The 25,605-nt window shown below is 34.3% G+C and overlaps 2 protein-coding genes and 1 long non-coding RNA gene across 3 annotated transcripts; 1 reads left to right on the top strand and 2 right to left on the bottom strand.

The window, feature by feature from the left end:
• The first annotated feature begins 331 nt into the window (after positions 1-331).
• On the top strand, positions 332-2,196 carry LOC149781433 (uncharacterized). Its single transcript, XR_016414720.1, has 2 exons — positions 332-652; positions 1,697-2,196. It is a non-coding gene; the product is annotated as an uncharacterized LOC149781433 (long non-coding RNA).
• An 8,151-nt stretch (positions 2,197-10,347) lies between these two features.
• On the bottom strand, positions 10,348-19,665 carry LOC149781434 (uncharacterized). The gene is made up of 5 exons (XM_089934960.1): positions 19,659-19,665; positions 17,339-17,409; positions 15,417-15,641; positions 14,064-14,150; positions 10,348-13,435 (listed from the first exon to the last, which is right to left on the bottom strand). Exons 1-5 carry the CDS (start codon positions 19,663-19,665, stop codon positions 12,887-12,889), a joined length of 939 nt encoding a protein of 312 aa, XP_089791086.1. The 3' UTR covers positions 10,348-12,886.
• LOC149781435 (uncharacterized) lies at positions 19,663-25,299 on the bottom strand. Its single transcript, XM_089934753.1, has 5 exons — positions 25,109-25,299; positions 23,535-23,607; positions 21,570-21,827; positions 20,689-20,834; positions 19,663-19,854 (listed from the first exon to the last, which is right to left on the bottom strand). Exons 1-4 carry the CDS (start codon positions 25,250-25,252, stop codon positions 20,719-20,721), a joined length of 591 nt encoding a protein of 196 aa, XP_089790879.1. The 5' UTR covers positions 25,253-25,299; the 3' UTR covers positions 19,663-19,854; positions 20,689-20,718.
• Positions 25,300-25,605: the final 306 nt, after the last annotated feature.

Raw genomic sequence — 25,605 nt, forward strand, 5'->3', positions numbered from 1 at the left:
TGCATTATATTTTTTCATATAATGTATGCAATAGTAGATTGCAAATATGCAATTTTTACCTTTTATAGGCTTCTTTATAACATAATAAATACATGCTGTCCCAATTTTGTTACACTTATTTTATCCTTCAGATGTGTTGATTGTATTTCACTGTATGCAAGAAACAATCTTCTTGTTTTATCTTTGCAGCCTGAGTGAGTAAAGAATGTATTATTGGGGGCTGTCCGTTTAGTACATGCGCATGGAGGGTGGATGTGGATGTGTCTACTGATGATGTATGTACACAGCTTATTTCTTTGGTGCAGCAAGAGATTCTACATCGGTGGTATATCTGTGTTATTAAACACATTAATATTATTAATCCTTGATCATTTCTGAGTATTAAATATGGGCCATTCTTTAGGATTCTGGGTGTGTGTGCATCAAGCATATGTACACAGGGGTGAGATGTAAAAAAGCATGTATGGGGGGGGGGCAAGCTTGCCAGATTTTTGTGTATGTATTAAATGGATGGCCACTTGACAGTTAAAGTGGTATACTATCTAATTTAGTATGTTTCCTTTGTCAGTTTTAGGTCCATTGCCCAGTGGATCTTGTGATCTGTGCTCTGACCAGTGAAAGCATGTGAATTTGCTAAAGTCACCCAAATTGTGTAGGTATTTCTCATATGGGTCTCCAGATTTGATTGTGCTTTATAAAGTTATGAAACATAAGAAAGATGGAAGAGAAGAGAATGAAATTACCACTTTTAGCTTGCAAATACTGACATTTGCATATATGATTAGCAGCATATTTTATACCCAGATATTAATGTGAAATTCTATGCTAAATCATAATATTGTAAAATTATCACAGTTTTTGAGTTGCTTTAAAATCAACTTAATTTTCAAGAAAAAGTAAGTGAATAATTGATATCATGTATGTGTATTTCTATCATGTAATATTTTCCTCATTTTATTTTCCCTCACGAAATTCTCTAAAATGTTCTATTTGTTAAAATTATGCTCAGTTTAGTTTTTATGACAGTTTGGAAATCATGTATTTCTATGTTTATCTGGTAAAAATGGAAAACCCTGTCCATCATTCATCTGCTAAACAACCAGACAAATGAAAACAAAACATAGCACACTGCATCCATGCAGAGTTTAAAAATTTTAAGGATAACACCAAATCTGTCAAAAAGTATACATACTTAAATTCAACATATGAAACTTTGAACAACTTCTTTTAAAAAATCACTGAATATATTTTCATACATTTATCAGAAAGCTTCAAGGCATTATGCTGATCCACTCTCCTTATATCACGATTTTTACTCCACAAAGAAAAATTGGTAAGCAACTCTCTCACAAACATCTGTGCAACAAAAATTTCACATTAAGCACAAGTGTATTAAGTACTTTATAAATTTTTCAAATGAATTTGATAATCGTCAGATTTGGCCATCAGTACTCAAAGGGATAATCTTTAAAATTACTTAAAATGGCGGGGATCTTTGCATAAGATCTAGCTTTGAGGGACTTCCCATAATAGATTTCAGCATAATAAAAGTTTGTTTGTAGGAATGATGTCATCCATTTATAATAGTGGTTGATGACATTTCCCTGTTAGTGTCTGTTTTATTCTGTAGTAAAATCCACATGAGATGGAACAAATTACAGAATTATCACATGAATTATTTCTCACTTTTTTTCAGAACCTCTTTTGAGAAGATCCTAGATACTTTGACAAGTGAACAGTGCTGCAGTAACCAGTTTCCAAGAAGGAAATAATTGTGAACAATATGGACAGAAAAGAGCATCATACATGATTTCATACAGATGTTCACCTGAAATAAGTTTTGCAGTCCTCGCTGATTGACATGTGTAAAAAATACTACAATTTAATTCATTTGAGCATTAATATATAATGAGATCAAAACAAAGCAGCATCACATTGTTACATCTTAAATGTTGCCAGCATGACAGTCTCGTTGGAGCATCAGTGGTTATTCTGTTGGTTATTTGCAGCATAATTGACGATAGAAGCCAAATGATCCTTTGGAGTGATAACTACCCATTGTGTATTTAATGACAAGCTTAAGCTCATAAGCTTCTGATGAGATAATATTGGACATGATTACAGCAGATTGTACACCATTTTAAATGTTTTGAGACATCAACTATCATTCTTCAATAAATGTTTCATTTTGAGAAAGTTAAGTCTCTATTGTGTTTTTGTCTCACTTGCTCACACTATTGAAAATAACATGATTAATTGTTAATGTGCATTAGCTGAAAGATGAGAAAAAAATTCTGTAATGGAACAACATCCTGCTTTCTGTTACCATTTTTTTAATTTTTTTGTTCCACCTTAAGCCAGACATTCAGTCAAGTTAAGCTTGTATGCTTCTCTGATTCAGAAAGAAATGTTTCTGTGAGAATCACACAGAATTTACCTCTCTCCTAGTGTCTGCTATTAAAGGTCATGGTGATTTTTATTATGTTTTTGTCAGCAATATAAAATTTTAATTCAATACATAATTCCCCCAAAAGTGTTTCTCAGAGGTTTTAGAATAATGTATTTTTTGTGGTAGTAACTTGTAACATTATAACCATTTATTGTAGTAATAGTCAATTTTAGTGACCTAAATGTCACTGACTACTAGAGCAACGGTCATAAGGTTCATACTAGGGTTATCCTGCCATTTTAGTGTCGCTCACTAGTCTGGTTTCATGGTAGGGTTATCCTACCATTTTAGTGTCGCTATCTAGTCTGGGTTCATGTTAGGGTTGGCTTACCATTTTAGTGTCGCTCACTAGTCATGGTAGGGTTATCAAACCATTTTAGTTTCGCTATCTAGTCTGGGTTCATGTTAGGGTTGGCTTACCATTTTAGCGTTGCTCACTAGTCATGGTTCATGGTAGGGTTATCAAACCATTTTAGTGTCGCTCACTAGTCATGGTTAATGGTTGGGTTATTCTACCATTTTAGTGTCGCTCACTAATTGGGTTTCATGTTAGGGTTATCTTACTATTTTAGTGTGGCTCACTAGTCTGGGTTCATGTTAGGGTTATCTTACCATTTTATTGTCTTTAGTGTCCCACACTAATCAGGGTTCATGTTAGGATCATAGGAATATCAAACAGTACTCTGCTTCCTTACATTAAGAAGGTAACCATGACAGCATGGGTACCTCATTGACATTTTAGTTATAAATATTGATTGATTCATTGATTGAAAGAAGCAAGTGTAAAGATGTAGTCATTCAAAAGTCATAAAAGATTATACACTCAACAAATGCTGTAAATATGGTTCAAGTGCAACAACCCACTTATAAATGTGTAAAAGGTCTTGATGGTTTCATGGGAGCAAGTAGTGAGTTATCATTACTACCTAGGTGCCACCACTGCTACTGGTCAATTAATCAGATTACGTCTGTACTTTACCTTCAATAGATAAACAAATTACTTCCTAGATTGAATTTTGAGGTTAAAATTTCTATAAATGTCAGGTACTTCTATGGCACTGAGAGCGGTGAACAAAATTTAATCCCCAGACATCTATGTACATATGACTTACACAATGAGTTTTCTTTACAAAACCATCTGAAGACGCAGCCAGAAATGGAAAATGGAAACTCTTAGGAAGCTACAAGTCCATGTGGCTGTACTGAATTTCCAAAGTCCTCCATGTAGCTCTGTACAGTGACTGTTGCCTGATATTTGTGACAACATTTGATGTTTTTGCTAACTTAGCGCTATCTGATTTGACCTTGCCTTACATGTTCACCCGAACACTTCATAGCTTGAATCATGAGGTTAAATGTTCTTCAGTTATGCCAGGTATGTGTTATTGTGTGCCTATTTTGTAAGAAATGAGAGAAAAATAAGTAGGCAAATAATAATTGAACTAATGATAGTTTTAGCCAAAACATCTACAATTTTAACAATGAAGTAATTTTTTAAATATTGGATCAATATTTTTATTTGTCTTTGATTGCTAGTATAATGTGTACATCCATATATAAAAAATTTGTAAATGCATAGTTGGGGAGAAAATAAATTCAATCCCTTCCATGTAACATGTTCAGCTGGCATAACTTTTAAGTCCAAATGAATTATACATGACACATTGACACCAAAGAGTAAACTGTTCATGAAGGAATTATCCTACATGTGATCCATTTTTAAAGAATTTCTACTTATGCTTCATTAATGATGTTATGTAATGTGCTAAGAAACACGTTTTAATTTACAAGCCTTTCAACCAGATTGTCTTCCTGAAATCCTCACATTTCTTGAACTTAATTCTTGTCAGCTGGATAATCATTAATAGACCAAATTTTGATTCCATGATCAATACCTAAACATACTTTGGAGCATACATTGAGATATAAGTGTACATCAATTGCTGGACTGGTAACAATGGAGCTGCCTATACATTTTCAAATAGCTGACCACTATTTCTCATTTTATTTATATCAACAACTCAAAAAATATAAATGATATTGCTTCTATGTCACTTAGACTGTAAAAAGTATTTCAGTGAGTAGTGTTTTCGCTACATGTTATTATCTGCCATTTAATACTATATCTATAACATACTGGTAAGTCTTACGATTATTGGCAATAGGCTGCAAACAGTAATTTGATATGAAAAAATTGCATCACAGATCAGAAGAATCTTCATGAAATGAATATGAGGATTCAGATTAATTAATCATATGCTGTCCCACAATGGATCTTCCCTATCGGTAATCATATGCTGTCACACAAGGATCTTCCCTATTGGTAATCATATGCTGTCACGCAACTGTCCCACAATGATCTTCCCTATTGGTAATCATATTCTGTCCCACAAGGGATCTTCCCTATTGGTAATCATATGCTGTCCCACAAGGATCTTCTCTATTGGTAATCATATTCTGTCCCACAAGGATCTTCCCTATTGGTAATCATGCTGTCACACAAGGATCTTCCCTATTGGTAATCATATGATGTCACACAAGGATCTTCCCTATTGGCAATCATATGCTGTCCCACAACTGTCCCACAATGATCTTCCCTATTGGTAATCATATTCTGTCCCACAAGGGATCTTCCCTATTGGTAATCATATGCTGTCCCAGTACTGTCCCACAAGGATCTTCCCTATTGGTAATCATATGCTGTCACACAAGGATCTTCTCTATTGGTAATCATATGCTGTCACACAAGGATCTTCCCTGTCAGTAATCATATGCTGTCCCAGAACGATCTTCCCTATCGGTAATCATATGCTGTCACACAAGGGATCTTCCCTATTGGTAATCATATGCTGTCCCACTACTGTCCCACAAGGATCTTCCCTAGTGGTAATCATATGCTGTCCCACAAGGATCTTCCCTATTGGTAATCATATGCTGTCCCACAACGATCTTCTCTATTGGTAATCATATGCTGTCACACAAGGATCTTCCCTGTCAGTAATCATATGCTGTCCCAGAACGATCTTCCCTATCGGTAATCATATGCTGCCCCAGAAGGATCTTCCCTATCGGTAATCATATGCTGTCACACAAGGATCTTCCCTATTGGTAATCATATGCTGTCCCACTACTGTCCCACAAGGATCTTCCCTAGTGGTAATCATATGCTGTCCCACAAGGATCTTCCCTATTGGTAATCATATGCTGTCCCACAACGATCTTCTCTATTGGTAATCATATGCTGTCACACAAGGATCTTCCCTGTCAGTAATCATATGCTGTCCCAGAAGGATCTTCCCTATCGGTAATCATATGCTGTCCCACAAGGATCTTCCCTACTGGTAATCATATGCTGTCCCACAAGGATCTTCCCTATCGGTAATCATATGCTGTCCCACAAGGATCTTCCCTATCGGTGAAGTGCATAATTAAATCAGACCTTTTAGTCAGATTTAACAAAAGGAAAGGTCCCTCAAAGGGGCAAATACTTGACTGTCAGGTTATTTTTTAATCGTTATGGTTAAACCATCATTGATACATTATAAAACTCCACCAAACCAAATTTTTATAAAAATAGTATTTTTCCTACCTGTCCAAGTTGACATGTTTGCACGATTCCTGTAAGTGCAGTACAAAATTCTTCGTGATGGACCTTGAACCTGATACAATGGATAGAACGTCATAAAACTTGTCTCACTGTCAAGATTTACCAACATGCTATATTCGGTTAATCCATAATTTAGATTTTTGGTCTCTACTGGTCATAGACCAAGAGAGTTTATAGTATGGTGTGTTAATTTCTTTGTCTATCCATTGGCAAGAGTTCGTTACTGCCATCCTAAACTACATAGAATATTGCCATGAAGCTTTACACTCGTCACATGGTCTAGTTCCTCCAACTTGAAAATGTGGCTGTTTGGATATCAACTATGGCCACCAGTGACCATCTTGAAAATCTTTACTTCTTCCTTTGAATGGATTGTCATATCAACTTTGACTTTTTACTTTAAGACTGAATGTGATGGCTAGTTGGTCCTAAATCAAATATGGCCACCACATCAACCATCTTGAAAATCTTGTTATTGCTACTTCTTGTGGACAAGTCATATTGATATGAGGTTTTTATCTGGGGACTTTGTATATGGTACATCCAATGTGGCTGCTATGATGAATGTCTTGACAATCTTGTTGTCACCACTCACCCTGAATGGATGCTGACATGAGGTTTTCACCAAAAGACCTCCGCTGATGTCTACGTTATCCAAAATGAAATTGGTGCCAATCTGATATCAATATGACTTACACAACAGTTAATTTGAAAATCTTATTGCTTAAGAATATCAGATACTTTCAACACTTAGCAGTTAAAAGGAATAAATGTCTTATCTAGAAATTCTTTAAATTCTTTTTAGCCAGCATAATCTGTTTATTTGAGTGATTCTTGTTTTCAAAGCAAAATCATTTTCAAACGTATTCAGCAGGCATATGCACAAACTGGGATTCATTAAAACAAAAAATTATTGTTTGTGTTATCATGCTCATAAACCAGAGTACACAGCTGTAAGCCTGAGACAAACCCATTGACCGTAAAACCAATAAATGTGTATTATCAGTTTGTTCACTGAATGCAAGTAAATAAAAACTATACTCAAATTTCATTTGTATATGTACGTGTTGCTGTGTTCATAACCTTTGATTATCATACGTGATAGACCAGAAGACGTGCATTATTAAGACGAATCCAGTCATACCTTGAAATGAAAGTCGGTTCAGCCGTTTGAAAGAAATGTGAATTTATGTGGCTTTTAGGGTTAGCTATTAGGGTTAGGGTTAAGCTTTTCTGGAGAAAACGTATGAACGGACAGGCCAGATTTAACAGGATTTTATTGCAATACGTGTATCATCAACACCGATAAAATGGTACCTGGATGATGCAAATCGGTTTAGCGGTTTGCGAGAAAAATAAATTTTGGTGACTTTTAGGGTTAGGGTTAGGGTTACAGTTGTCTGGAGATAACGTACGAACCGAAATGACAGTCTTGACAGGATTCTCTCTGCAATATTTGCCTCATCTAATCCGACAAACAGGTACCTCGCTCATGAGAATCTGTCAAGCCGTCTGGGAGAATAGTGGATTTTTGTCTTTTATGGTAAGTTTTAGCGATGAGGGTTAGGCTTCTCTGGAAATGACGTACTGACGAATACTATAGTTTTCACAAAGTTTTCATTGTTTGAATACCGGGTTCAGAAAAACTGGTCTGATTCCCCACAACATCCGGCCAATGTCAATGTCATCGACTGTCTTTATTTATACCGAATTATACACCATCCCAAAGTTTTATAATTCATAATGAATATAATTCACAACGAATACCGAAATTTAAGTGTGATTGGAACTAAAATTGTTAAGTTGTCCTTTTAATGTATTGAATTATTTCATCAAAATTTTAACTGAAAGCTGCTCTCGGTTTAGTCACTCTTTTTTTCTAACATAATCCGGCATAGAGGAAAATCTTTTTTCCTTCTAATGGCTTTTAAATTTAAACATTTGCCTGCTTGAAGTGTTCACAAATCTGCAATCGTTGCTGGTATACCGAAAACCTTCCGAATGCCATAACGTATTAAAATTTTGAAGAATATTTTTTAAAAACATTTTATTTAAGATAATATTTTTTTCATATCAAAGCAATTTAATAGATCTAATATATTATGTTTAACTTTGCAGCATTGTGTAAGAGGTCAACAGAGATAAATTAGATATTATACAAGACCATCCTTGAATAAGCATAAACGTTGCACAGTTCATTACATTTCACATACATACATCTTTCCTTATACACGAGGATCATATTGAATATGTCGAGAAATTAGTATTTGATATGATCTGATAGGCAGGAAGAACAATCCAGTTAATGACTTTTGCATTCTTTGTTCTGCTTGCATACTATTACCTTTATGCAAAGTTTCAGTAATCTTTGCCAAGTTTTTCGCATTGTAGTTAGTGTTTGATTTGGAGTTACGGTTAGGTGTAAGTGTACGGTAACTCTAATTTGCACTGACCTAGGGATAATTAATCGTGTTCTTGAAAATGTTTTTAATAAGAAAAGAAACCTAAATTTGTATTTTTGCAGTAGGCCCCGACTAATTTATATGGAACATTTTCGGTCAGATTTGACTTAAATTTTTTTTATATATTTTCTCTAAATCAGATAGTTGTGTTAATGTCGTGTCATATGTAGTGATGTCCATTTATTCGTGAAAATTAAAGCCCAAAGATTTTAAAGGTTTTAATTTTATAATCTCATTGCCCTATAAATCTATTAGATTGTCTTGGTCTATTAGTAATTATGTTGGAAGAACCAATCACTTGTTTGACAAATGACTCTGTGACATTAAAATGGTTACGGGCCGGTTCATTTATATTGTGCTTGATATCAAATATGAGCCTTGCAAATTTGCCATTATGTGTTGGGTTTGCATGTCATACATAGTTTTCCGCATTTTCAAGATGTAGTACGGTAAGTGATACTTTAATAATTGCATACATGATGTCACTTGAGCTAGAATCTACATTAATCTATCAGAGTTTTATTCTACAAAACATGGACAAGTGTTGCAGCTACATCCATTGCTAGGTGTATATAGGCTACACGAGCATGCCTGCTTTGTAGTATTATTTGTTATTTTTCCAAGAAAACGTTTATATTAACTAAGTGCACTACAAGCACTAAATAAATATATTGTTGACCGTTGCAAATATTTTACAAATCTATTAAACATAATTTGTTTGGAATTAAAATTTCTGCTAAAATTGTTATCCTCCAATCGAGGTTATTGAATATCTGCTTGGTAACAATGATTCTTCCATGGAGCATTCGTCAGGTACCATATAATTAAAATACAGTCACAAAAGCTAGAATTGTCCTTAAAAGGTTATTGTTTTATAAATATGCACATCTTGGGGATTATCTCGTATTTGAGGACTTCATCCTCTCTTTTATCAAGCGTAACAAGATTTATGCAGATTGTCATCGACCTTTGTCCGTTTCACCCCACAATCGCTTGGTTTCTTCCTTAACCGAAGTGCAAGTAATACTCAAAGTTTGCGCCACATTTGTACAACTATTGTTATTGTGCGGAAACCAATTTTCTTCTTTTAGCAAGTGATCTCAACCTTTCATATAAAATTCCACAACCTTCTTCCTCGCCTCTTTTTGCAAGCAATCGCAGAGTTTGGGTGAGGTATGTCGTTTTCAACTTTTGTTTTTGCGCGGAAACCATGTTTTAAGTCTTTTTAGTAACCATGCCTGCATGCGTGTGTGTGTGTGGATTATGTCGCAAACATGTAGCATCATGTCCCTACCCCGGTATCTTTATCCTGAAGCCAGGCGTACCAGTTCTAACACTAACCTCTAAATGCTGAGCGCCAAGCTAGAGTCTTTTTACCATTTTTATACTGCATTGATCTCAATGTACAACACACCACCATCCAAAGATGTACCTACAGTGCAAGTTTTCATTGCACTCCTGAAATCTGTGTTAATCATAGACTGGGAAGATGGCCACATGGACTCGTGGAGTATGGCAATAGTAACATAACAGGAATACCATGCATGGTACATTATAATGGTTATAAATAACTTTGATCATTGGTCAAGGTATACTACCCTGAACTAAACATAATGTACAGAAGACACTATTTTCACATCTTGATCCCAAATGCAATAGGGCTTATCTTACCCAAAGTGTAAGAATCTGCATAGTTCTTTAACTTAAGATGAAGGACAGTTAGTACCACTTTGCCAAAATGAATACAGTCAAAGATCAACTGACATCATAATATGTCAGCCTTATGACCAGAGCATAAATCATATATGTAAATAAAATTTACTCCAATGAATGAGAAATCAATTTATTCATATTTTGCATGGTAAAATATCAACACATTCACAACAAGCAAATCATTTATTTTTGCTCTTTTTCAAATGCATTACAATTCTTAAATACAAACAATAACCATTCACTGAACAAAATAATACAGATCTCAAATATAAATGCATGTCAAATCCTAAACAATGCATGGATCCAAGTACTGTTATGGCAAACATATAAATGCATTATTTTCCAGAGATGACCAGCCTTGTAAATACAACAAAATGATTAAAGTACAGTTCACAAAAATAAAAATGTCTATTTACAAGTTATCAGTCTAACATGTTATCAAGTATATTCTATTCCGTTTTAACTGTATAATGGCTATGAACCTTTCTTACCCAGAATTGTAACTGGGGTAAATAAATCTTAAGCACACACACACACACACACACACACACTGGAAATACCACACATTAGGCAAAGTACTATAAGACATAATTTCCAATCATGTAAAGTCTAAATTTTCCTTAAGCGGAACACACGCTCTCATAAAATTCCATTCTTCTCACAGCAACTGATACATGTACAGGAAATATTTTTCTACCAAAAAACAAATGCCTATTACTTCCTGTTTAAAAATCTCTGAACTTAACATTCATATTTTACAAAAAATGTGTAAAAAAAAGTCCACTTTAAATCCATGACAGAAGACTCATTGGTACCTGATAAGTGACATAATCAGCATTACATTGGTAGTTATGGAAAAAACATTTTGGGTATTTTCATGAAGTAAATAAGTCTATAAAATCCTTAAGCATCAAATAATCTTAGAAAATGACCACAATAAAACAATTGGGAATGAAAATGATACAAAGAGGTTTCATATGAATTAAATTCTTTTAAATTTAAGAAAAGATAATGTATACAACTTTACACTTTTCCACATAACTGTAAAAAAAAATGCTGTCCGAAATTCTGTCACATGATAAAGGAGGACAGACTTTTACATGTAACAAATATGTGGGGACAATGTGTCACATTATAAATAAGTACAGACACTTTTGTACAGGTTACAAATACATGGGGACAACATGTTCAATGTATACTCAATTTAAGAGTCTTGGAAAATAGATGAAATACTAATCGCTGCAGTTTTACCACTGGTCTGTTTAATTAACTTAAGAACAGATTTGGTATATCATGTGCTAACCACAACACTATCTGAAATTCATACCAAACATATCAAAATATTTATAGATTATCCAAAACCGGCAAACTTGAAGGATCTACATATTTTATTCTACTGTCATCATATTTTATTCTCAAACAACTTGCAATATAAATATATCCATTTTGTAAGAGAGCTGCGTTAAAATAGTCTTAAGATGCATATTATAGTCAGGGACAATAATTTGCTCAAATATGGTACATCCATTTGCACAGTAAATCATGCATATTAAATTTGTTGTACTGGACTGATTGATATAAGTACAGTGTGGTTAGTGTATCATCCAATATAACTGAAAGCTAACGTATATTTTTTGCAGAAGTTCTTCTTTTTCTTCTGGCTCCATTGGTGCATAAAAAACTGCAAGTAGTGATTGAATTTACCCATTCCCATAGCTCTTGCTGAATATTTGATGTGCTGAAGAAAATCATTTGTTTGCTCACATATTTCAGTATTAATTTTTTTTAACAACATGAGACGTGATGACTTGTATACTGGTGGACACTTATGGGAAAAGCCATGAAATGTATCATGAAAAAAACGAGTGTTTTTCCAAAAACCAGGTTCTCGATTCAAACAGTACTCCTCAAGCTGGCAACTAAAATCATAAAATATTTCTTCTGGGGCATTTTCCATGTATGCATAAGCAGAACAAGCAGGATCTTTTCTCCCTTCATGTCCTGGTATCATATGATATCCATAGGAATGCCCATAATGCTGTGGGTCAAACCAGAGAAATAAGTATGTTGTACCCTTCCTTCCCACTTCAGGGTATTTTTTATGGCATTTTTCTTCAGCTCTTGCAGGTTCATCATCATAAGTACTATTATGAGATATTTTATCCATTGTGTATTTTGGAGTTTCTCTTAACTGCTTACCATGGGGGGTGAAGTAATATGCTCTCCCAAATTTAGCAGGATTATAACTACCTGGTTTAGGATTAATTTGGTCTGGTTCTTTACAGTTTCAAAAAAGCTGTTTCACTCTTGACACCAGATGGTCCAAAAATTCTAAAGTTGCTGAACATATACAAGTATTCATGACTGCAAATAATACATCTCTAATTTCAGGAGAAAACTTGGCAACTCTGTTTATAACATTTGTGTCTAAATTTGAATTTTTCCTAAGTAAATTCAAAATAGATTGGAAGTCGTCAACAAATCGATAGGGAATAATGCTTGAAATGGAATGATTTGAAGACAATATCATAAAAAGAACTGCTAACTTTCTCAATACTCGGTTGCTACAACCATTTTGCAGAAAAATAGTCAACAGTGAGTGAAAGTTTCTATCAACATGTTGTAACAGAATATCATTTCGGTTTTTTTCCTCTTCTAAAGGTAGCTCATTAGCACTGCCCAAGGTACCAAGCACTTTCTTAGAAAGGTAGAGTTTCTACTCTGAGCTTTATCCTTTGAATCATGATCACCCTGGGCAAATCTAATGAAAGCCCTCTTATTCCTTCGATGACAAGGATCTATTGTAAAGTCATTCATTGGAGTCTCTATTGGTACAACTGTTGAATGTCGAATGTTGATGCCTATCTTAGTTCCATCAGCAGCTAACACTTTTGGACTAAATTTGCAAATGGAACATGGCTGTCTATAATCTAAATTGAACTTACTTATCCAGGAAAAAAACCATGCAATAAAAGTATTATTAGACATAAAAGAAGCTGAATTATGACTGACACGTTTGTAGAAACTATTCATGATTGTACAATAGGAGCCAAAAGAAATATATGAGTTCAGAACATGGTCCACAAAGTCCCAGCCAATTTCATCGCCAGCTCCAGTATCCCTGGTAAGAAAATGGATGGCCTCTCTCTCTCCTGGACCTATGTCACAATCCCAAGTGCCACTTAAGCAACGGCGATACCAAATCTAAATATAAAATAAGAAATATCAGTATCCTGATTAACACTTAAACAACTGTGATAACAAATCTAAATATAAAATCACACACACACACACACACACACAAAATGTATCATTTACCAAATAAATGAAACATTATACAAACAACACAAATGTAAAAACAGATTCCTCACTGATAAAAAGTTAAGACTATTATCTTTTATACTGCTGGAAACACTAAGGCAAGTACACTGTCTTGACCATTGAAGTCAATCTTTTAATACCATAAAATTAGATGCTAATGCATGTTGTGAAATTTGTGAGTTTTCAAAGAACTAGATTTGGGTTTGTAAAGCAACAGAAAAATTATTCTCCCACATCCCCATAACTTAGTCGATACATCTTAGCTTGATAAAAAGGACTTATGCATGCCAATATAAGCAACAACATATTTTTCATTTGTTGGTATAAAATGTTTGTTTTTTTGTGTGCATATTTATGCTAACAATATTTGATAGAAAGACAGAGATATGAATAGATAGGAACAAATAAAAATGCAATGCTTTCTAATAAAGTGTTTACTTAAAAGATGAGTTAGTTCGTCATCAATGAATTGAAGCTCATTGAAAGAAGAAAATAAAGCAAAAATTTATACCTTGTGTTTTACAGGTCCATGACGTGTATATACAGTGGAAATATGGGATACTGCAATTGTCTCTCCATTAGGAAAGACATATCCTACCTGAAATCAATCAATTAAACAAAACTTTAAGTAATTCAAATATGACTGAGGAAAAGTATGAACAGACAGTGAATGTTCAAGGACCAAAATTTAACCAAATTTCTTGTTGCAATGTGACAAATATTTCCTGAAGATGCAGCAGAACCAAAGTAAATGTACTTTTATTTATTGTGTACAGGATGTGATATTAACTATCTAGTCCTGGTCCATCTGAACCTGTACTGAATCCCATTAATATATGCAGAAAAATCTGACACTGATAACAATTTTTTTAGAATGAAATTTCATTTAAATTGTGGATAAGCAATTAGTACATACATTGTATAATTTTCCATAATAAGTAATATGCATATGACAACTTTGTATGATATTCAATCAATGAAAGTACATCCATCCTCGGTTCATACAAATACTGATGTCACAAAGATGATGATTATTCTGTATTCCAGATGTTTTCTTTAGGCAATAACTTTTTTTTCTCCAAGCAATTTATCCTTCCTTTATTACACACTAGCTGATAATGCACTAACTCTTCCATACAAAAGTGATAGATAACCTCAGTTTTTCATGTAAATATCATAGATTTTTCTCAAACAGTATGTTCATGCTCCTACTCATAATAAGTAAAAAGAGCTGATGAAAGATACACTAGAAATATAATGTATGGTGACTATCTAATTTAAACTGTAACCAATAATAAATGGTAAATACAGGTAATTTACTTCTGTTACATGCATATAGTTTGTATAATTGCTGTAATGATTTATGTCAGTTACTGATGTGATCACGAGCATAATATTGAGCTACCTGAATGCATTTTACCACAGACCCTTATTTAATATTGGTTATTTTCATTCTCTTTTAAATACTTTCTCACAAATTAAGTTCGGTTTGGCATTTTACAGTACATCAACACAATGTAGTTTATTGGGGCAAAGTACCTTGCCAAGAACACACCACTGTAATTGTATCTGGGCTGATCTAATACTAATATTTGAACCTCCACCATCATGGTCATGACCCTGGCATTTAGCAACTGCAGCTCCAAACCTTGGACCATGTAAAAGTGAAAGCAGAGCTAAGTAAGCTAGAGCCACACTGATTTTAGTCACATACATGAGATACACAGGTTAGGCCTCACTTTCAGTCAGTGAGATAATGCAATAACCAGCAATACCCTGATTATCAGCAATTGTTAAAAACATACACTACAAGCCTACAGAGTTTTATACAATAGCTTAGGAGCTGAACACAGCATTTACTTACACCACATTTGCACATGTCTGGAACAGTCGGTGGAGGCAACTCATGGTATCCACCATCAGGGGCAGTGTAAAGGTATCCATCAATGTCGCGGCCAAAACTGGCATCACAAAAGGTATGTCTCAACTGTATGGCCTGCTGAAGTAACAATGAACCATCTTGCGATGGTATGTGTCTGCTGAGGCTTGGATACTCCCACAGGCCAGTATCTTCATTAAATTGATGCCCCTGTTAAAAGGACACATTAAATATACTCATTCTCTGAAAGGACTGTGTCCTGATAAAGCGAAACAAGAGAAATTGGTATTAAGTTTGGCACCTATTTGTATCCTCGTCATCAAAGGTAATATCCAACCAGTCAGAAGTTTTTCAGTGGATGAACCAAACATTATGATTCTGAATGTACAGGTTAACAGCAAACCATGGGACTATCAGTTATCTATAAGTATATCCAACGTTAAATAATTTAAGCATTTATAGAAAATATTAATGTAATTCAGACTTCCTCTGAATCGAATATTCTAATATCTAATTTCTGGGGACAATTTTCTATATAATTCTTCTGAGCTATTCATCAATTCAGATTTCATTTGAAAGAGTATGCTCAGAGTATAACTATAAATGTCTGGTTTAATGGAATTTCAAAACTCATGGTAATAGAAAATTCCACTTCATAAAGAGTTGGAATATATAAGAAGGGATATCAGCTATTGATAGTACCTTTATATCCTCAGCAACTGTAGCTGCTAATGCTGGTGGAATCACATCCTCTTCATCCTCATCACCACTAAAATATACAGAATCACTGGAATCAGCAGTTTGTATCAGTAGATCCATCCATTTGTCAGCATGGACTTTCAATTGATTGAGGTGAGGACAAAGGGTCTCAGAGTTGTCAAGATGGAGAACTTTACGTTTTGAAGATGAATAAAGTGCATTACAAAATCCAGACTGACAAGATAGACTATTGTCAGCGATATGAACAAAAGTACATGTTTTGTCATCATCAGAATACACCGAGAACTTCAAAGTTTTATCAGATGAGGTTGGCATCTGGCAAATAGGCTCATTAATTTGATCTTTGGCAGCTTCAAGTTTTTCAATTATCTTATTTTTCTGACCTGGAAGAATTATTTAATAGAGAAGGTATATGGTCACTGATCAATTCATTAAAGTCTCATATGGCAGCATTTCACGTCACTCAGATCTACCTCATCAAGGTTTTCCTGAGGTATACTTATTGTGGCTAACTGCAGTAATATGCCATACATTCCACAGCTACAAGACAATTCAGTTGTGTTATCTATATCTGTTTTGGTCAAATGAACATAACAGTCTTCCTGAAACAGTCCAGTTGTCATACTAACTTCATTCATTGAAAAAATATTCACATTAGCTGCACTACGTCGCCAAATTACATGACCATTTTCAATCATTGCATATTTGAATTTATCATAACAAGATCTTTCTTCAGCTATATTTTCTGAAGAAAACTGAGGGTCTACAGTGTGTATGTTTGTCATCAATTCTTCAATTGTCAAATGTCTAGTAGGTTCATGACGTTTGCGTTTGGATGCAGGGGGAACTATGTCACCATAATCAGATGACTCTGGTAAACTTTCAAATGTGGAATTAGATTGAGCTGGATCTAAGGCAATGTTTTTATATTTGGAGCAAATGGAATAGACCTTATCCATGTTACCCTCTCTAAAATTGTACAGCACCTGATTCCTTAGTGAAGCAGGTTTATACTTTTCTTTCATATCTTGAATTGATAGCCACTGGGAATAAGAAACTGTCTTGTGCTGCCATTTATGCAAATTTGGAAACATGGAGATATATTGAAGCTGCTGATCCCATGAAACTGGATATTCAAGTGGAACAAAGACATCTGAGAATGTAACTTGTTGGCACATACAACCTACCTTCAGTTCTGTGAGTTTCAAAAGCAGCCTGAAAGGCAGTCCCATCAAAACATTTACTGGCAGGACAAAACCTGAAATGTAGGAAAAGAAAACATATTATTCTTTTATTGCATGCTAGCTGAAACAAATCTGTGATTAATATTTCTCGATGGAGATTTTATGCAAAACCTAAGACCCTGCAAAATGACTACACTACTAAAGCAATTGAAAATCTCGAGTACCAATTTTTTCTCTTTAGTGTATTTGTTACAGATTGCAAATAGTAAAGCCAAACCCATCATGAGATCTCCATCAATTTTGTACCCTGCAAAAATGATCATAAGTCAATTACTCACGTCAATTACTCATGTCACATTTCAACAATATCATGCACATACTTGAATGGCAGCATGTAACAATGATCACTCACAAACACAATAATGAATCTTTCTTCCAGTAATTAGGCTATCAAACGGGTATTGTACAGATTCAGTTCTTATTAAAAAAGACCAATAACTAAGTCAGCAATTGAGCTGCAAAGACACAATCATTAAAAGAATCAAGTTCACATACAATGCAGTTAACTTAATGAATTGTATTTGTTCTTTTGAAAAGGCTACTAACAATGATGCTCACAGCTAGAGGAAATGTGAGTGATTTGATCATATAAATATACCAATGCCTCCTCTACATCACACCCCTAGCCCATGATGAAGACGTGTAGAGCTTAACAGTGCACAACTGTTTTAAAAAAAGTGCAAGTGAAATGCCTGTAAAGAAACTTATCCTCTCATGATGAGCAGAACAAGTACTAAGTTTCAGGGCAATCAACTAAATACTTTGAGTAACTGCATTAACAAAATTTGGTCATACACTGTATCCAACTGTAATCCAAAAATGTCCACAACCCTTACAAATATCATGGGAGCACAAAGATTTGTACATGCAGTTTTAGATGAATATTGTCACATGTGCCAATTTTCATGATCCTTTCAAAAAGGCACCACAATCGGTAGCACTGACAAGATTTTAATAATGCATTCTGCTGCACGACAATACATCAGACTAAAATTGCAAAAGCAAAGTGAATTGTTTATATGAACATTTTCAAATGATGACTGTAACATGCAGTTACATGGCAATCCAATGAAAAATGTGAGACAAGCTGACTTCACAAAATCCTATCAAACATTAATCTAAGAAAGTAACTAGCTCTAACTGAAATAGCAGCAGAGATTTGTCAATGTATGCAACTTCCGATAATGATGAAAACATTTTTCCAAATGTCATGGCAATCCAGTGAAATCTGAAAGATTAGATGATTCATTAGATTATATTATGCACTGTTTTTAGACTGAAATCAATAAAGGGCAATAATTCTAAACTTAATTAGTGGAACAGTGATTTGATATATGCATTATTTGTTAATGAACATAATATTTTACTGAATTTCATTACAATCCATAAAGAAGTTGTACAATTTGCACTCACAAGTTTGTATCATGCACTGCATTGATATACAAAAGAAAACTGAACAAAAATTGCAGAAGTACACTGATTCATTGATATATGTATCTTCTGATAATGACCATAGCATTTACCAAGTTTCCAGTCTAATAAAAAACAAAAGGACTAGTTCAGGCGGCAATTTTGTTGCTGGCTTGCCCGACCAATACCTGTGGGTTCTGAGGAAGGTCATTTAAAATTGATGGCCATCGGCCCAATTAAATTTTCCTCCATCATTATTTTCCTGATTGGGAGAGCCAGTTGATTTTCTGCAGGGCCAACTGATTTTCACACAAGATGGACACAACAGCCAATGGAAAAAGTCTGTGTCACATCAACCCTTGCTAACTGTACTAACAAGATTGTGACATTCAGTGACAGAAAGGGCAATACATATAATAAAAATTGCAGGGGCAAAGGAGTCTCGGATTCGGATAATGTGGTTATGTGAGAAAGCTTGCTGGTAGCTTATCGTGGGTCGGTGGTTCTTTCTGAGGGTTTTCCGGGTTCTTCCTCCACCATTAATACTGGCCGCCATGTATAGCCTATCTTGTGCTGAAAAATGGCGTTAAACCCTACAGCAACAGCTGGGGCAAAGTGACTGGACAGTTGGTGCCTATTTAGGTAATGACCAGTACATATAACATGTTTTATGGCAACTCATATAAATATATGAGAGACTAATTGTCTTAACAGTGTGCTGAATGGAAGGAAGGATAGACATATATGGATTAGTATATGGGCATGGTTATAACAAATGGAAAATGAAAGATGGATAGAGAAAGACTGAAGGAAAAGGTAATAATGATTTCCTGCATTTCTTCTTAATACTTACTTCGCATTCTGCTTGTCTTTGTAGCTCTTTTTCTCCTCTATTTGCACCATCACCCCCATACACTCAAAATTATTTTCTTTGAAAATATTTGTTTGTACGTGATGAAGAAAATGATCTAACGACTTCCTAATACTGTTTTTATTTTGGAACAGTATTTCGAAATACCTTCTTCCTGTGGATGGTAATTTCTTTGAATCTGTAATGAAACAAAAAAAAAACACTATAAGCATAATGTTACTGTGTTTAACTTGCCCACCACAGACAATCAAATGTAGGTTATGGCATGCATCTACTTGCCAGCATGCACAAAAAAAGATCCATACCCTCTGTCAAAAGAACTAAATGTGACTATTTCGATGCAAGTTATATACATGGCAAAATATACAAGGTATAGATGTTAAATTTCTGTAAAATGTACATAAAGTATAAAGGTTTTACTGGGATGAATGGTGCAATTTTGTTTGCGGGTTTAGTGCTCTTTGTGGATGTCATTCACTTTATCTTACTTGTTTCCTTACTGTAGCTGCTTAATATTTAACAATTTGAAGGTCTGGTTAAATTGCTTTGATGTTGCCATTTGGTTTCTGGCTACTTTTCTCTTATAAAATGACATTTTCCATTTTTATCACTCAAAAGATCATGTGTTCTACTTTGTTTCCTCATGTACCTCTTGAAATAAAAATTACTTGACATCCAAATGACCTACTTGTCTTATGGACACTACAAGACATTCTTCTGTTTAAGCTGTATTCTCAAACTTGAAGTAGGAGTTGGTAAGCGTATATTACTATGGCACCAACACTACAAAGTATAAAATTAAATGCACTATTAAACATTAAAGACAATCTTCTGTTCACATTTCACATCAACAATGCCTATCTTGTTCTCACTTCATTTTTGTTCAAAGTTACGTTTTAAGATAGTTGATTTTGTGGCTTCTAAACACTTCAGTATTAACTAGAAAGCTGGCAAGCTACAGGTATATTTGGTCACGTATTAGTAAGAAGAAAGCCTTGAATAATGCACAAACCTGGCTCTGGCAGCTTTTTGCGTTTCTCGGTTAGCAAATTAAAGTATTCTCCTTCAGCTGCTTTGATATCATCCAATGTAAATATGTTTTCCCAAAAAAATCCTCGTTTCTATCGCATTCAAGCGCCTGTTTGATAATATCCAAACCTTGAAAGAGAAAGATTTATAGGTAAAATGTTGTGCCTCGATTCTGGAGATAACTAATCATGCAGACAAAGACTCATCCGCTATACTGCTTCAGAATGAAAAGTTAACAATGTTTATCAGATGCAATAGAATTATATATATATAATCAATAGATTGTCTTTAACAAGGAGAAAAGAACATTAAATATTTGTATAAACTGATAACCTGATAAAAAAGCTATATCTGTACATTTTGACAAAATGACAATGTTAAAGATAACATTACTGTAAGCCTAATGTGATTTCATTAACCACACATATCAGAAGATTAATAACTGTTCTCTGACAGTCTTAATTTCAGTTTAATGCTAAATGAAATAAAACTACAAATTCAACTTCTAAAAACTTTCCTATCAGTGGGATAAACAAGGTTTTAAACTACACTGTTCTAACTTAACTGATATTTCAACATACGTTTTTATACTTTTATAGCTGCAACTAGGGTATGATAGTTTTTATCCCTCCCCTGTGGTTTATTTAAGGTGGTCATAGATCAAATATAGAATAAATGCAATTACAAAGAGATGTCGTAGAATAGAATTTGACAAATGCTTACAAACATAAGCACAATGTACTCTGTGCTTTGATCACCAGTTAACCATCCAGTAATTTGGAGCCAGTTTGAATGTCCCAAAAGCATGAGCATTTGCTTTCATGAGTCTCAAATGTAGCTATAATGTTGTGATGATGTGATTACCTTTGCTTTCAAAAAATCCACTGAAAATGCCACTTTCAAAAAATCGTAAATAGTGCAGACGTCCCTGGCGAAATACAACACCATATGCACAGCCTTCGGACAATCCTGCTATTGCCATGTCCATCATACTCTTCTCCAAAAGGAACATGTAAGATGTTTCTGGTAAAGTTGTCCTTTGGAGAAGATGGCAAAAAGCTGACTGCCGAGTCACTGCTGCATGACATAATTCCATGTTACGTCTGAGGTTGGAAGTCCACTCTGTAAACACACAAAATAAAAAGATCATATATAATTAAAACCAGTTTGTGGCAGTTTACAGACACTGCACACAAATGTTTACTTCATCATTATCTATAGAAATATTCACACCACCAATACATTATTAGTTCTACATATCTACATCTTATCCACCACCTTAACAAAACTGACTGAAGATAAAAGGATCTTTCAAATGTATAAGACGTGTATGTATATACATATATATATACACACATACACACACTGGTCCTGTTCTTATTATGTGGCCTTTTCAATTGAGGACTAAATGTTTTGTGCATAAGTGTATAGAATGTACATAGTACGGTAGTAAGAAAGTTACATACAACTTCAAAGCATTTAACATCTTCATTTAAAAGCAGCATTAATTATTAAAATGTTCTTGTCTTAAGAACAGACGTATTTCAATTGAACAACTGAATAATTCTTTTTCTCGACTTAAGAATGAAATGCAGGTGAGGTATATTTATCATGCAAATTGCAGAAACATTAAAAAATGTCATTTAAATCTTTGTACATATACAATGCTCTTTCCATTTACTCCATTTTCCAATGCTGATGAATATCCTCCGTATCTGTTACAAAAAATGTATTGGATTGGAGCCTTTCCAACATAAAGCGATTTGGGCCCCACACACCACAGCCAAGGATGTTGAGTCGAATGACTAACTTTTCTTTTAAAGTAATAGGTCTCCATTTTCGTGATGAATTGTTAAAGTCTTCTAATGATTTTTTCCTTTTTTTCTAATGGTACAGTACTGCAATTGATTATGAAGATGAAACTTTTGTGGACAAAATGCCTAGTTTATAAAGGAAGTGATGCATGAGTTGTCTCATGATTTTCTGGTCTTTGTCTGCTACTCAGTGCTGTTCAATGTTAATTTCTTCCTGTGTGCTAATCCATAACTCTATTTTTAGCCCATGAAGACCATTTTGTAATCCTGACATTTATAGATAATTATTGTTAACCTTAGTGGTACACTCAAACCTGACATTGGGAAATAGACATCAGTAGAGATAATCATGTTACTTACTGTACCAATCAAATACTGGTTTCAGACACATATTAAAATAAAATGTTCCCACTTGTGAAGTGAAAATCTTACATTTGTGCACAATTATAATTGCTGCTGTTTGCATTTGAGGGGTGGACTTTCTTGGGGATACTGTTAAACAGGAACTCTTCAGTGCCATGGAATTCTGGCCATAAAAAGTGGGTGGACACTGGTCAAAGAGACATTCAAGGGGGGGGGGCACTGTATATAAAGGCTTCTAATGTTTTTTGTTGAACCCGATTGTTTTAACAGGGCAAGGGAATTATAAAAGCATGAAAAAGACAATAGTACTGACCATGAATAATACAAAATATTGAAATATGTATTTCATGAACTAATGTGTGAGAATATATGTAGGTTCCTTTCTGGATGTGGTGTTGCATGGTTATCGTTATCAATTTATCACGTATTTCCCTTTCAACTTTTTATATTGTAAAAAATATATTTTCTTACACTAACATTTAGTTTGGAATATTGCTTAAATCTTATCTAATTAATGCAAGCCATACAGGTTAACAACCCTGACAGTCTGTATTAAAACACATTATGATTTGCAAATATAGTTGCTTAGTAATTTAAAACTTTTCTGTTAGTCATATGGAAATGAATAATCAATGCACACTTAGAGAACTACCTTTGTTTTGCTGCATTGTTGTTGTGTATATACCAAGTTCTGGACGGTCTGATGGAACACCCATGACAAGCACCTGCAAGAAAATAATATCCTTCATAAAATGCTGGGTGGAGATGGAAGTTTACATGCAGTGATTTAACCTAACCAATTAATAAATAAAAAAAACACAGTATGGCCACATGTATATGACACTATATATGGGTGTTAATTATTTTTTTTAACAATAGCTTTTACAAGTTTTCAGTCATATCGCTATGTCTGAATCCAGGCCAACCAGTCTTAACACTAACCTCCTAATGCTGAACAAAAAGCAAGGCAGCTGTTAGTACCATTTTTATAAGTCTTTTGTATGACTCGACTGGGGTTCAAACCTACAACTTCATGCATCCAAGGCAGATGCTCTAACCACTAGGCTATTGACACTGTATACAATCATTGAGCATATTGTTGGATGTATGTGGGGGGGGGGTATTCAGCATAACACCAGTACATGCCTTAAAAAGCCAACCTAATTTGGTCAAAAATAATCGAAAAAACTAACCAATTTCATATCCCTACTTGTACTCTGGAAGCTGATGGTAAATTCAACTAAAACAAGATGAAGAAGATGGAACAAACATTAAATCTTGTCTTAGATATAAATATGACATTTAAAATGATATCTCATTATTACCTAAGTATGTTGAGTGGTTGGCAGAGTTCTGTATTCAAATCATATGAAATAATGTATGACTATTTATCTCGGATTGCCAATTTAAAAAAGGAAATGTTATCAGAGCTACTCATTGATCTTGGTGCAAAAATTAGTTTACCTTCTTTTATTGAGAACTAAAGTGATTACTATCACTGGAAAAGATCATAAAACAGGGCCATATAATAACATTTTCATATACTGGTCTGAGCATATTATTCCTTTTCTTAGGTTTACGTAGAATTTACCTTTATATCATATGCTGTATTATATATCGCTTATACTAAATAAACCTTATAAAATAAAATAAGAAGCTGGAGTCTTGTTTAATTCATTAATTTAATTTGATATGTCATACAACTGAGTTAATTATTAATAAAGTGCAATTATTGGGCGACAATACTGAATTTTCCACCAATGAGATTTCACTCAATATTAATTTAAACATTCTTATTTGTAAAAGTTTAAACAATAACTTGCAAATATCGAAATACGGGTAATGAGTATATTACGTATATCGTGTTACGAGGTATGCGGCAGCCTACGAATAGCTTTACGTAAATTATATACACGGCGGCAGTGCTTATAGTCTTTCCTGATAGGTAAACGGCAGCTGTTCGGTGTTTTAAAGGAAGATTCAAATTGTTAATATAGGTTTTAAACTAGAACAACATAATCCATGGGCAAAGAGTAACTTACTAGAATTCTAAAATATTTCCTCTTTCAAACGGCTATGAATAAAATCACATTCTGTTTTCTTTAATAGACCATCCATTTCGGGTGGGTGGGTGGGTACGGATGAAATGATAATTTATAATTGGCAGCTGTTTGGTACGTTATAATACACATTGGTGTAATCTTTTCAAGAAATTGAAATACAAACCTGTTCACTGCTCTCACTGCGTAACTTCTGATAATGTGTACTTCCAGAACTACTGGGCACGCCAGTGTTCATTCTTGATGGTCGATTTTCATCTTTTGACGCCATATTTACAGCTGCTGAGTTTGGTTTTGTGTGTGATGTCATGACCACGTGACACACTTTTTGGAAGAAATTACGCGATTGGTTCCAACGATTTCGCATGTTCATAGTCTGGAGAGTAACAGTACAAGTGCACCAGCCATTTTTGAGGACAGTCAAATCCCTGAAATTGGTGAGAATGATAATACTTCTGCAAGGCCAACTGAAGCAGTTTTGCTGCAGCCATTTGACGTTGAGGAATTTGAAAATGAAACATTCTTACCCACTCAGCTGGAAAATTTTGTCAAGACTGGTCACATTTCCTTTCTACTGGAGCTGCCAAAAGATACTGGAAATCACATATTTCCAATGTCTGTTTTGAAAGGTAAAATGCCAAATGGGGAACCATTTTAGCGAGA

The sequence above is a fragment of the Sinohyriopsis cumingii genome, chromosome 15 (assembly GCF_028554795.1).
Source record: "Sinohyriopsis cumingii isolate HCF-2022 chromosome 15, ASM2855479v2, whole genome shotgun sequence".
Taxonomy (NCBI): Eukaryota; Metazoa; Mollusca; class Bivalvia; order Unionida; family Unionidae; genus Sinohyriopsis; species Sinohyriopsis cumingii.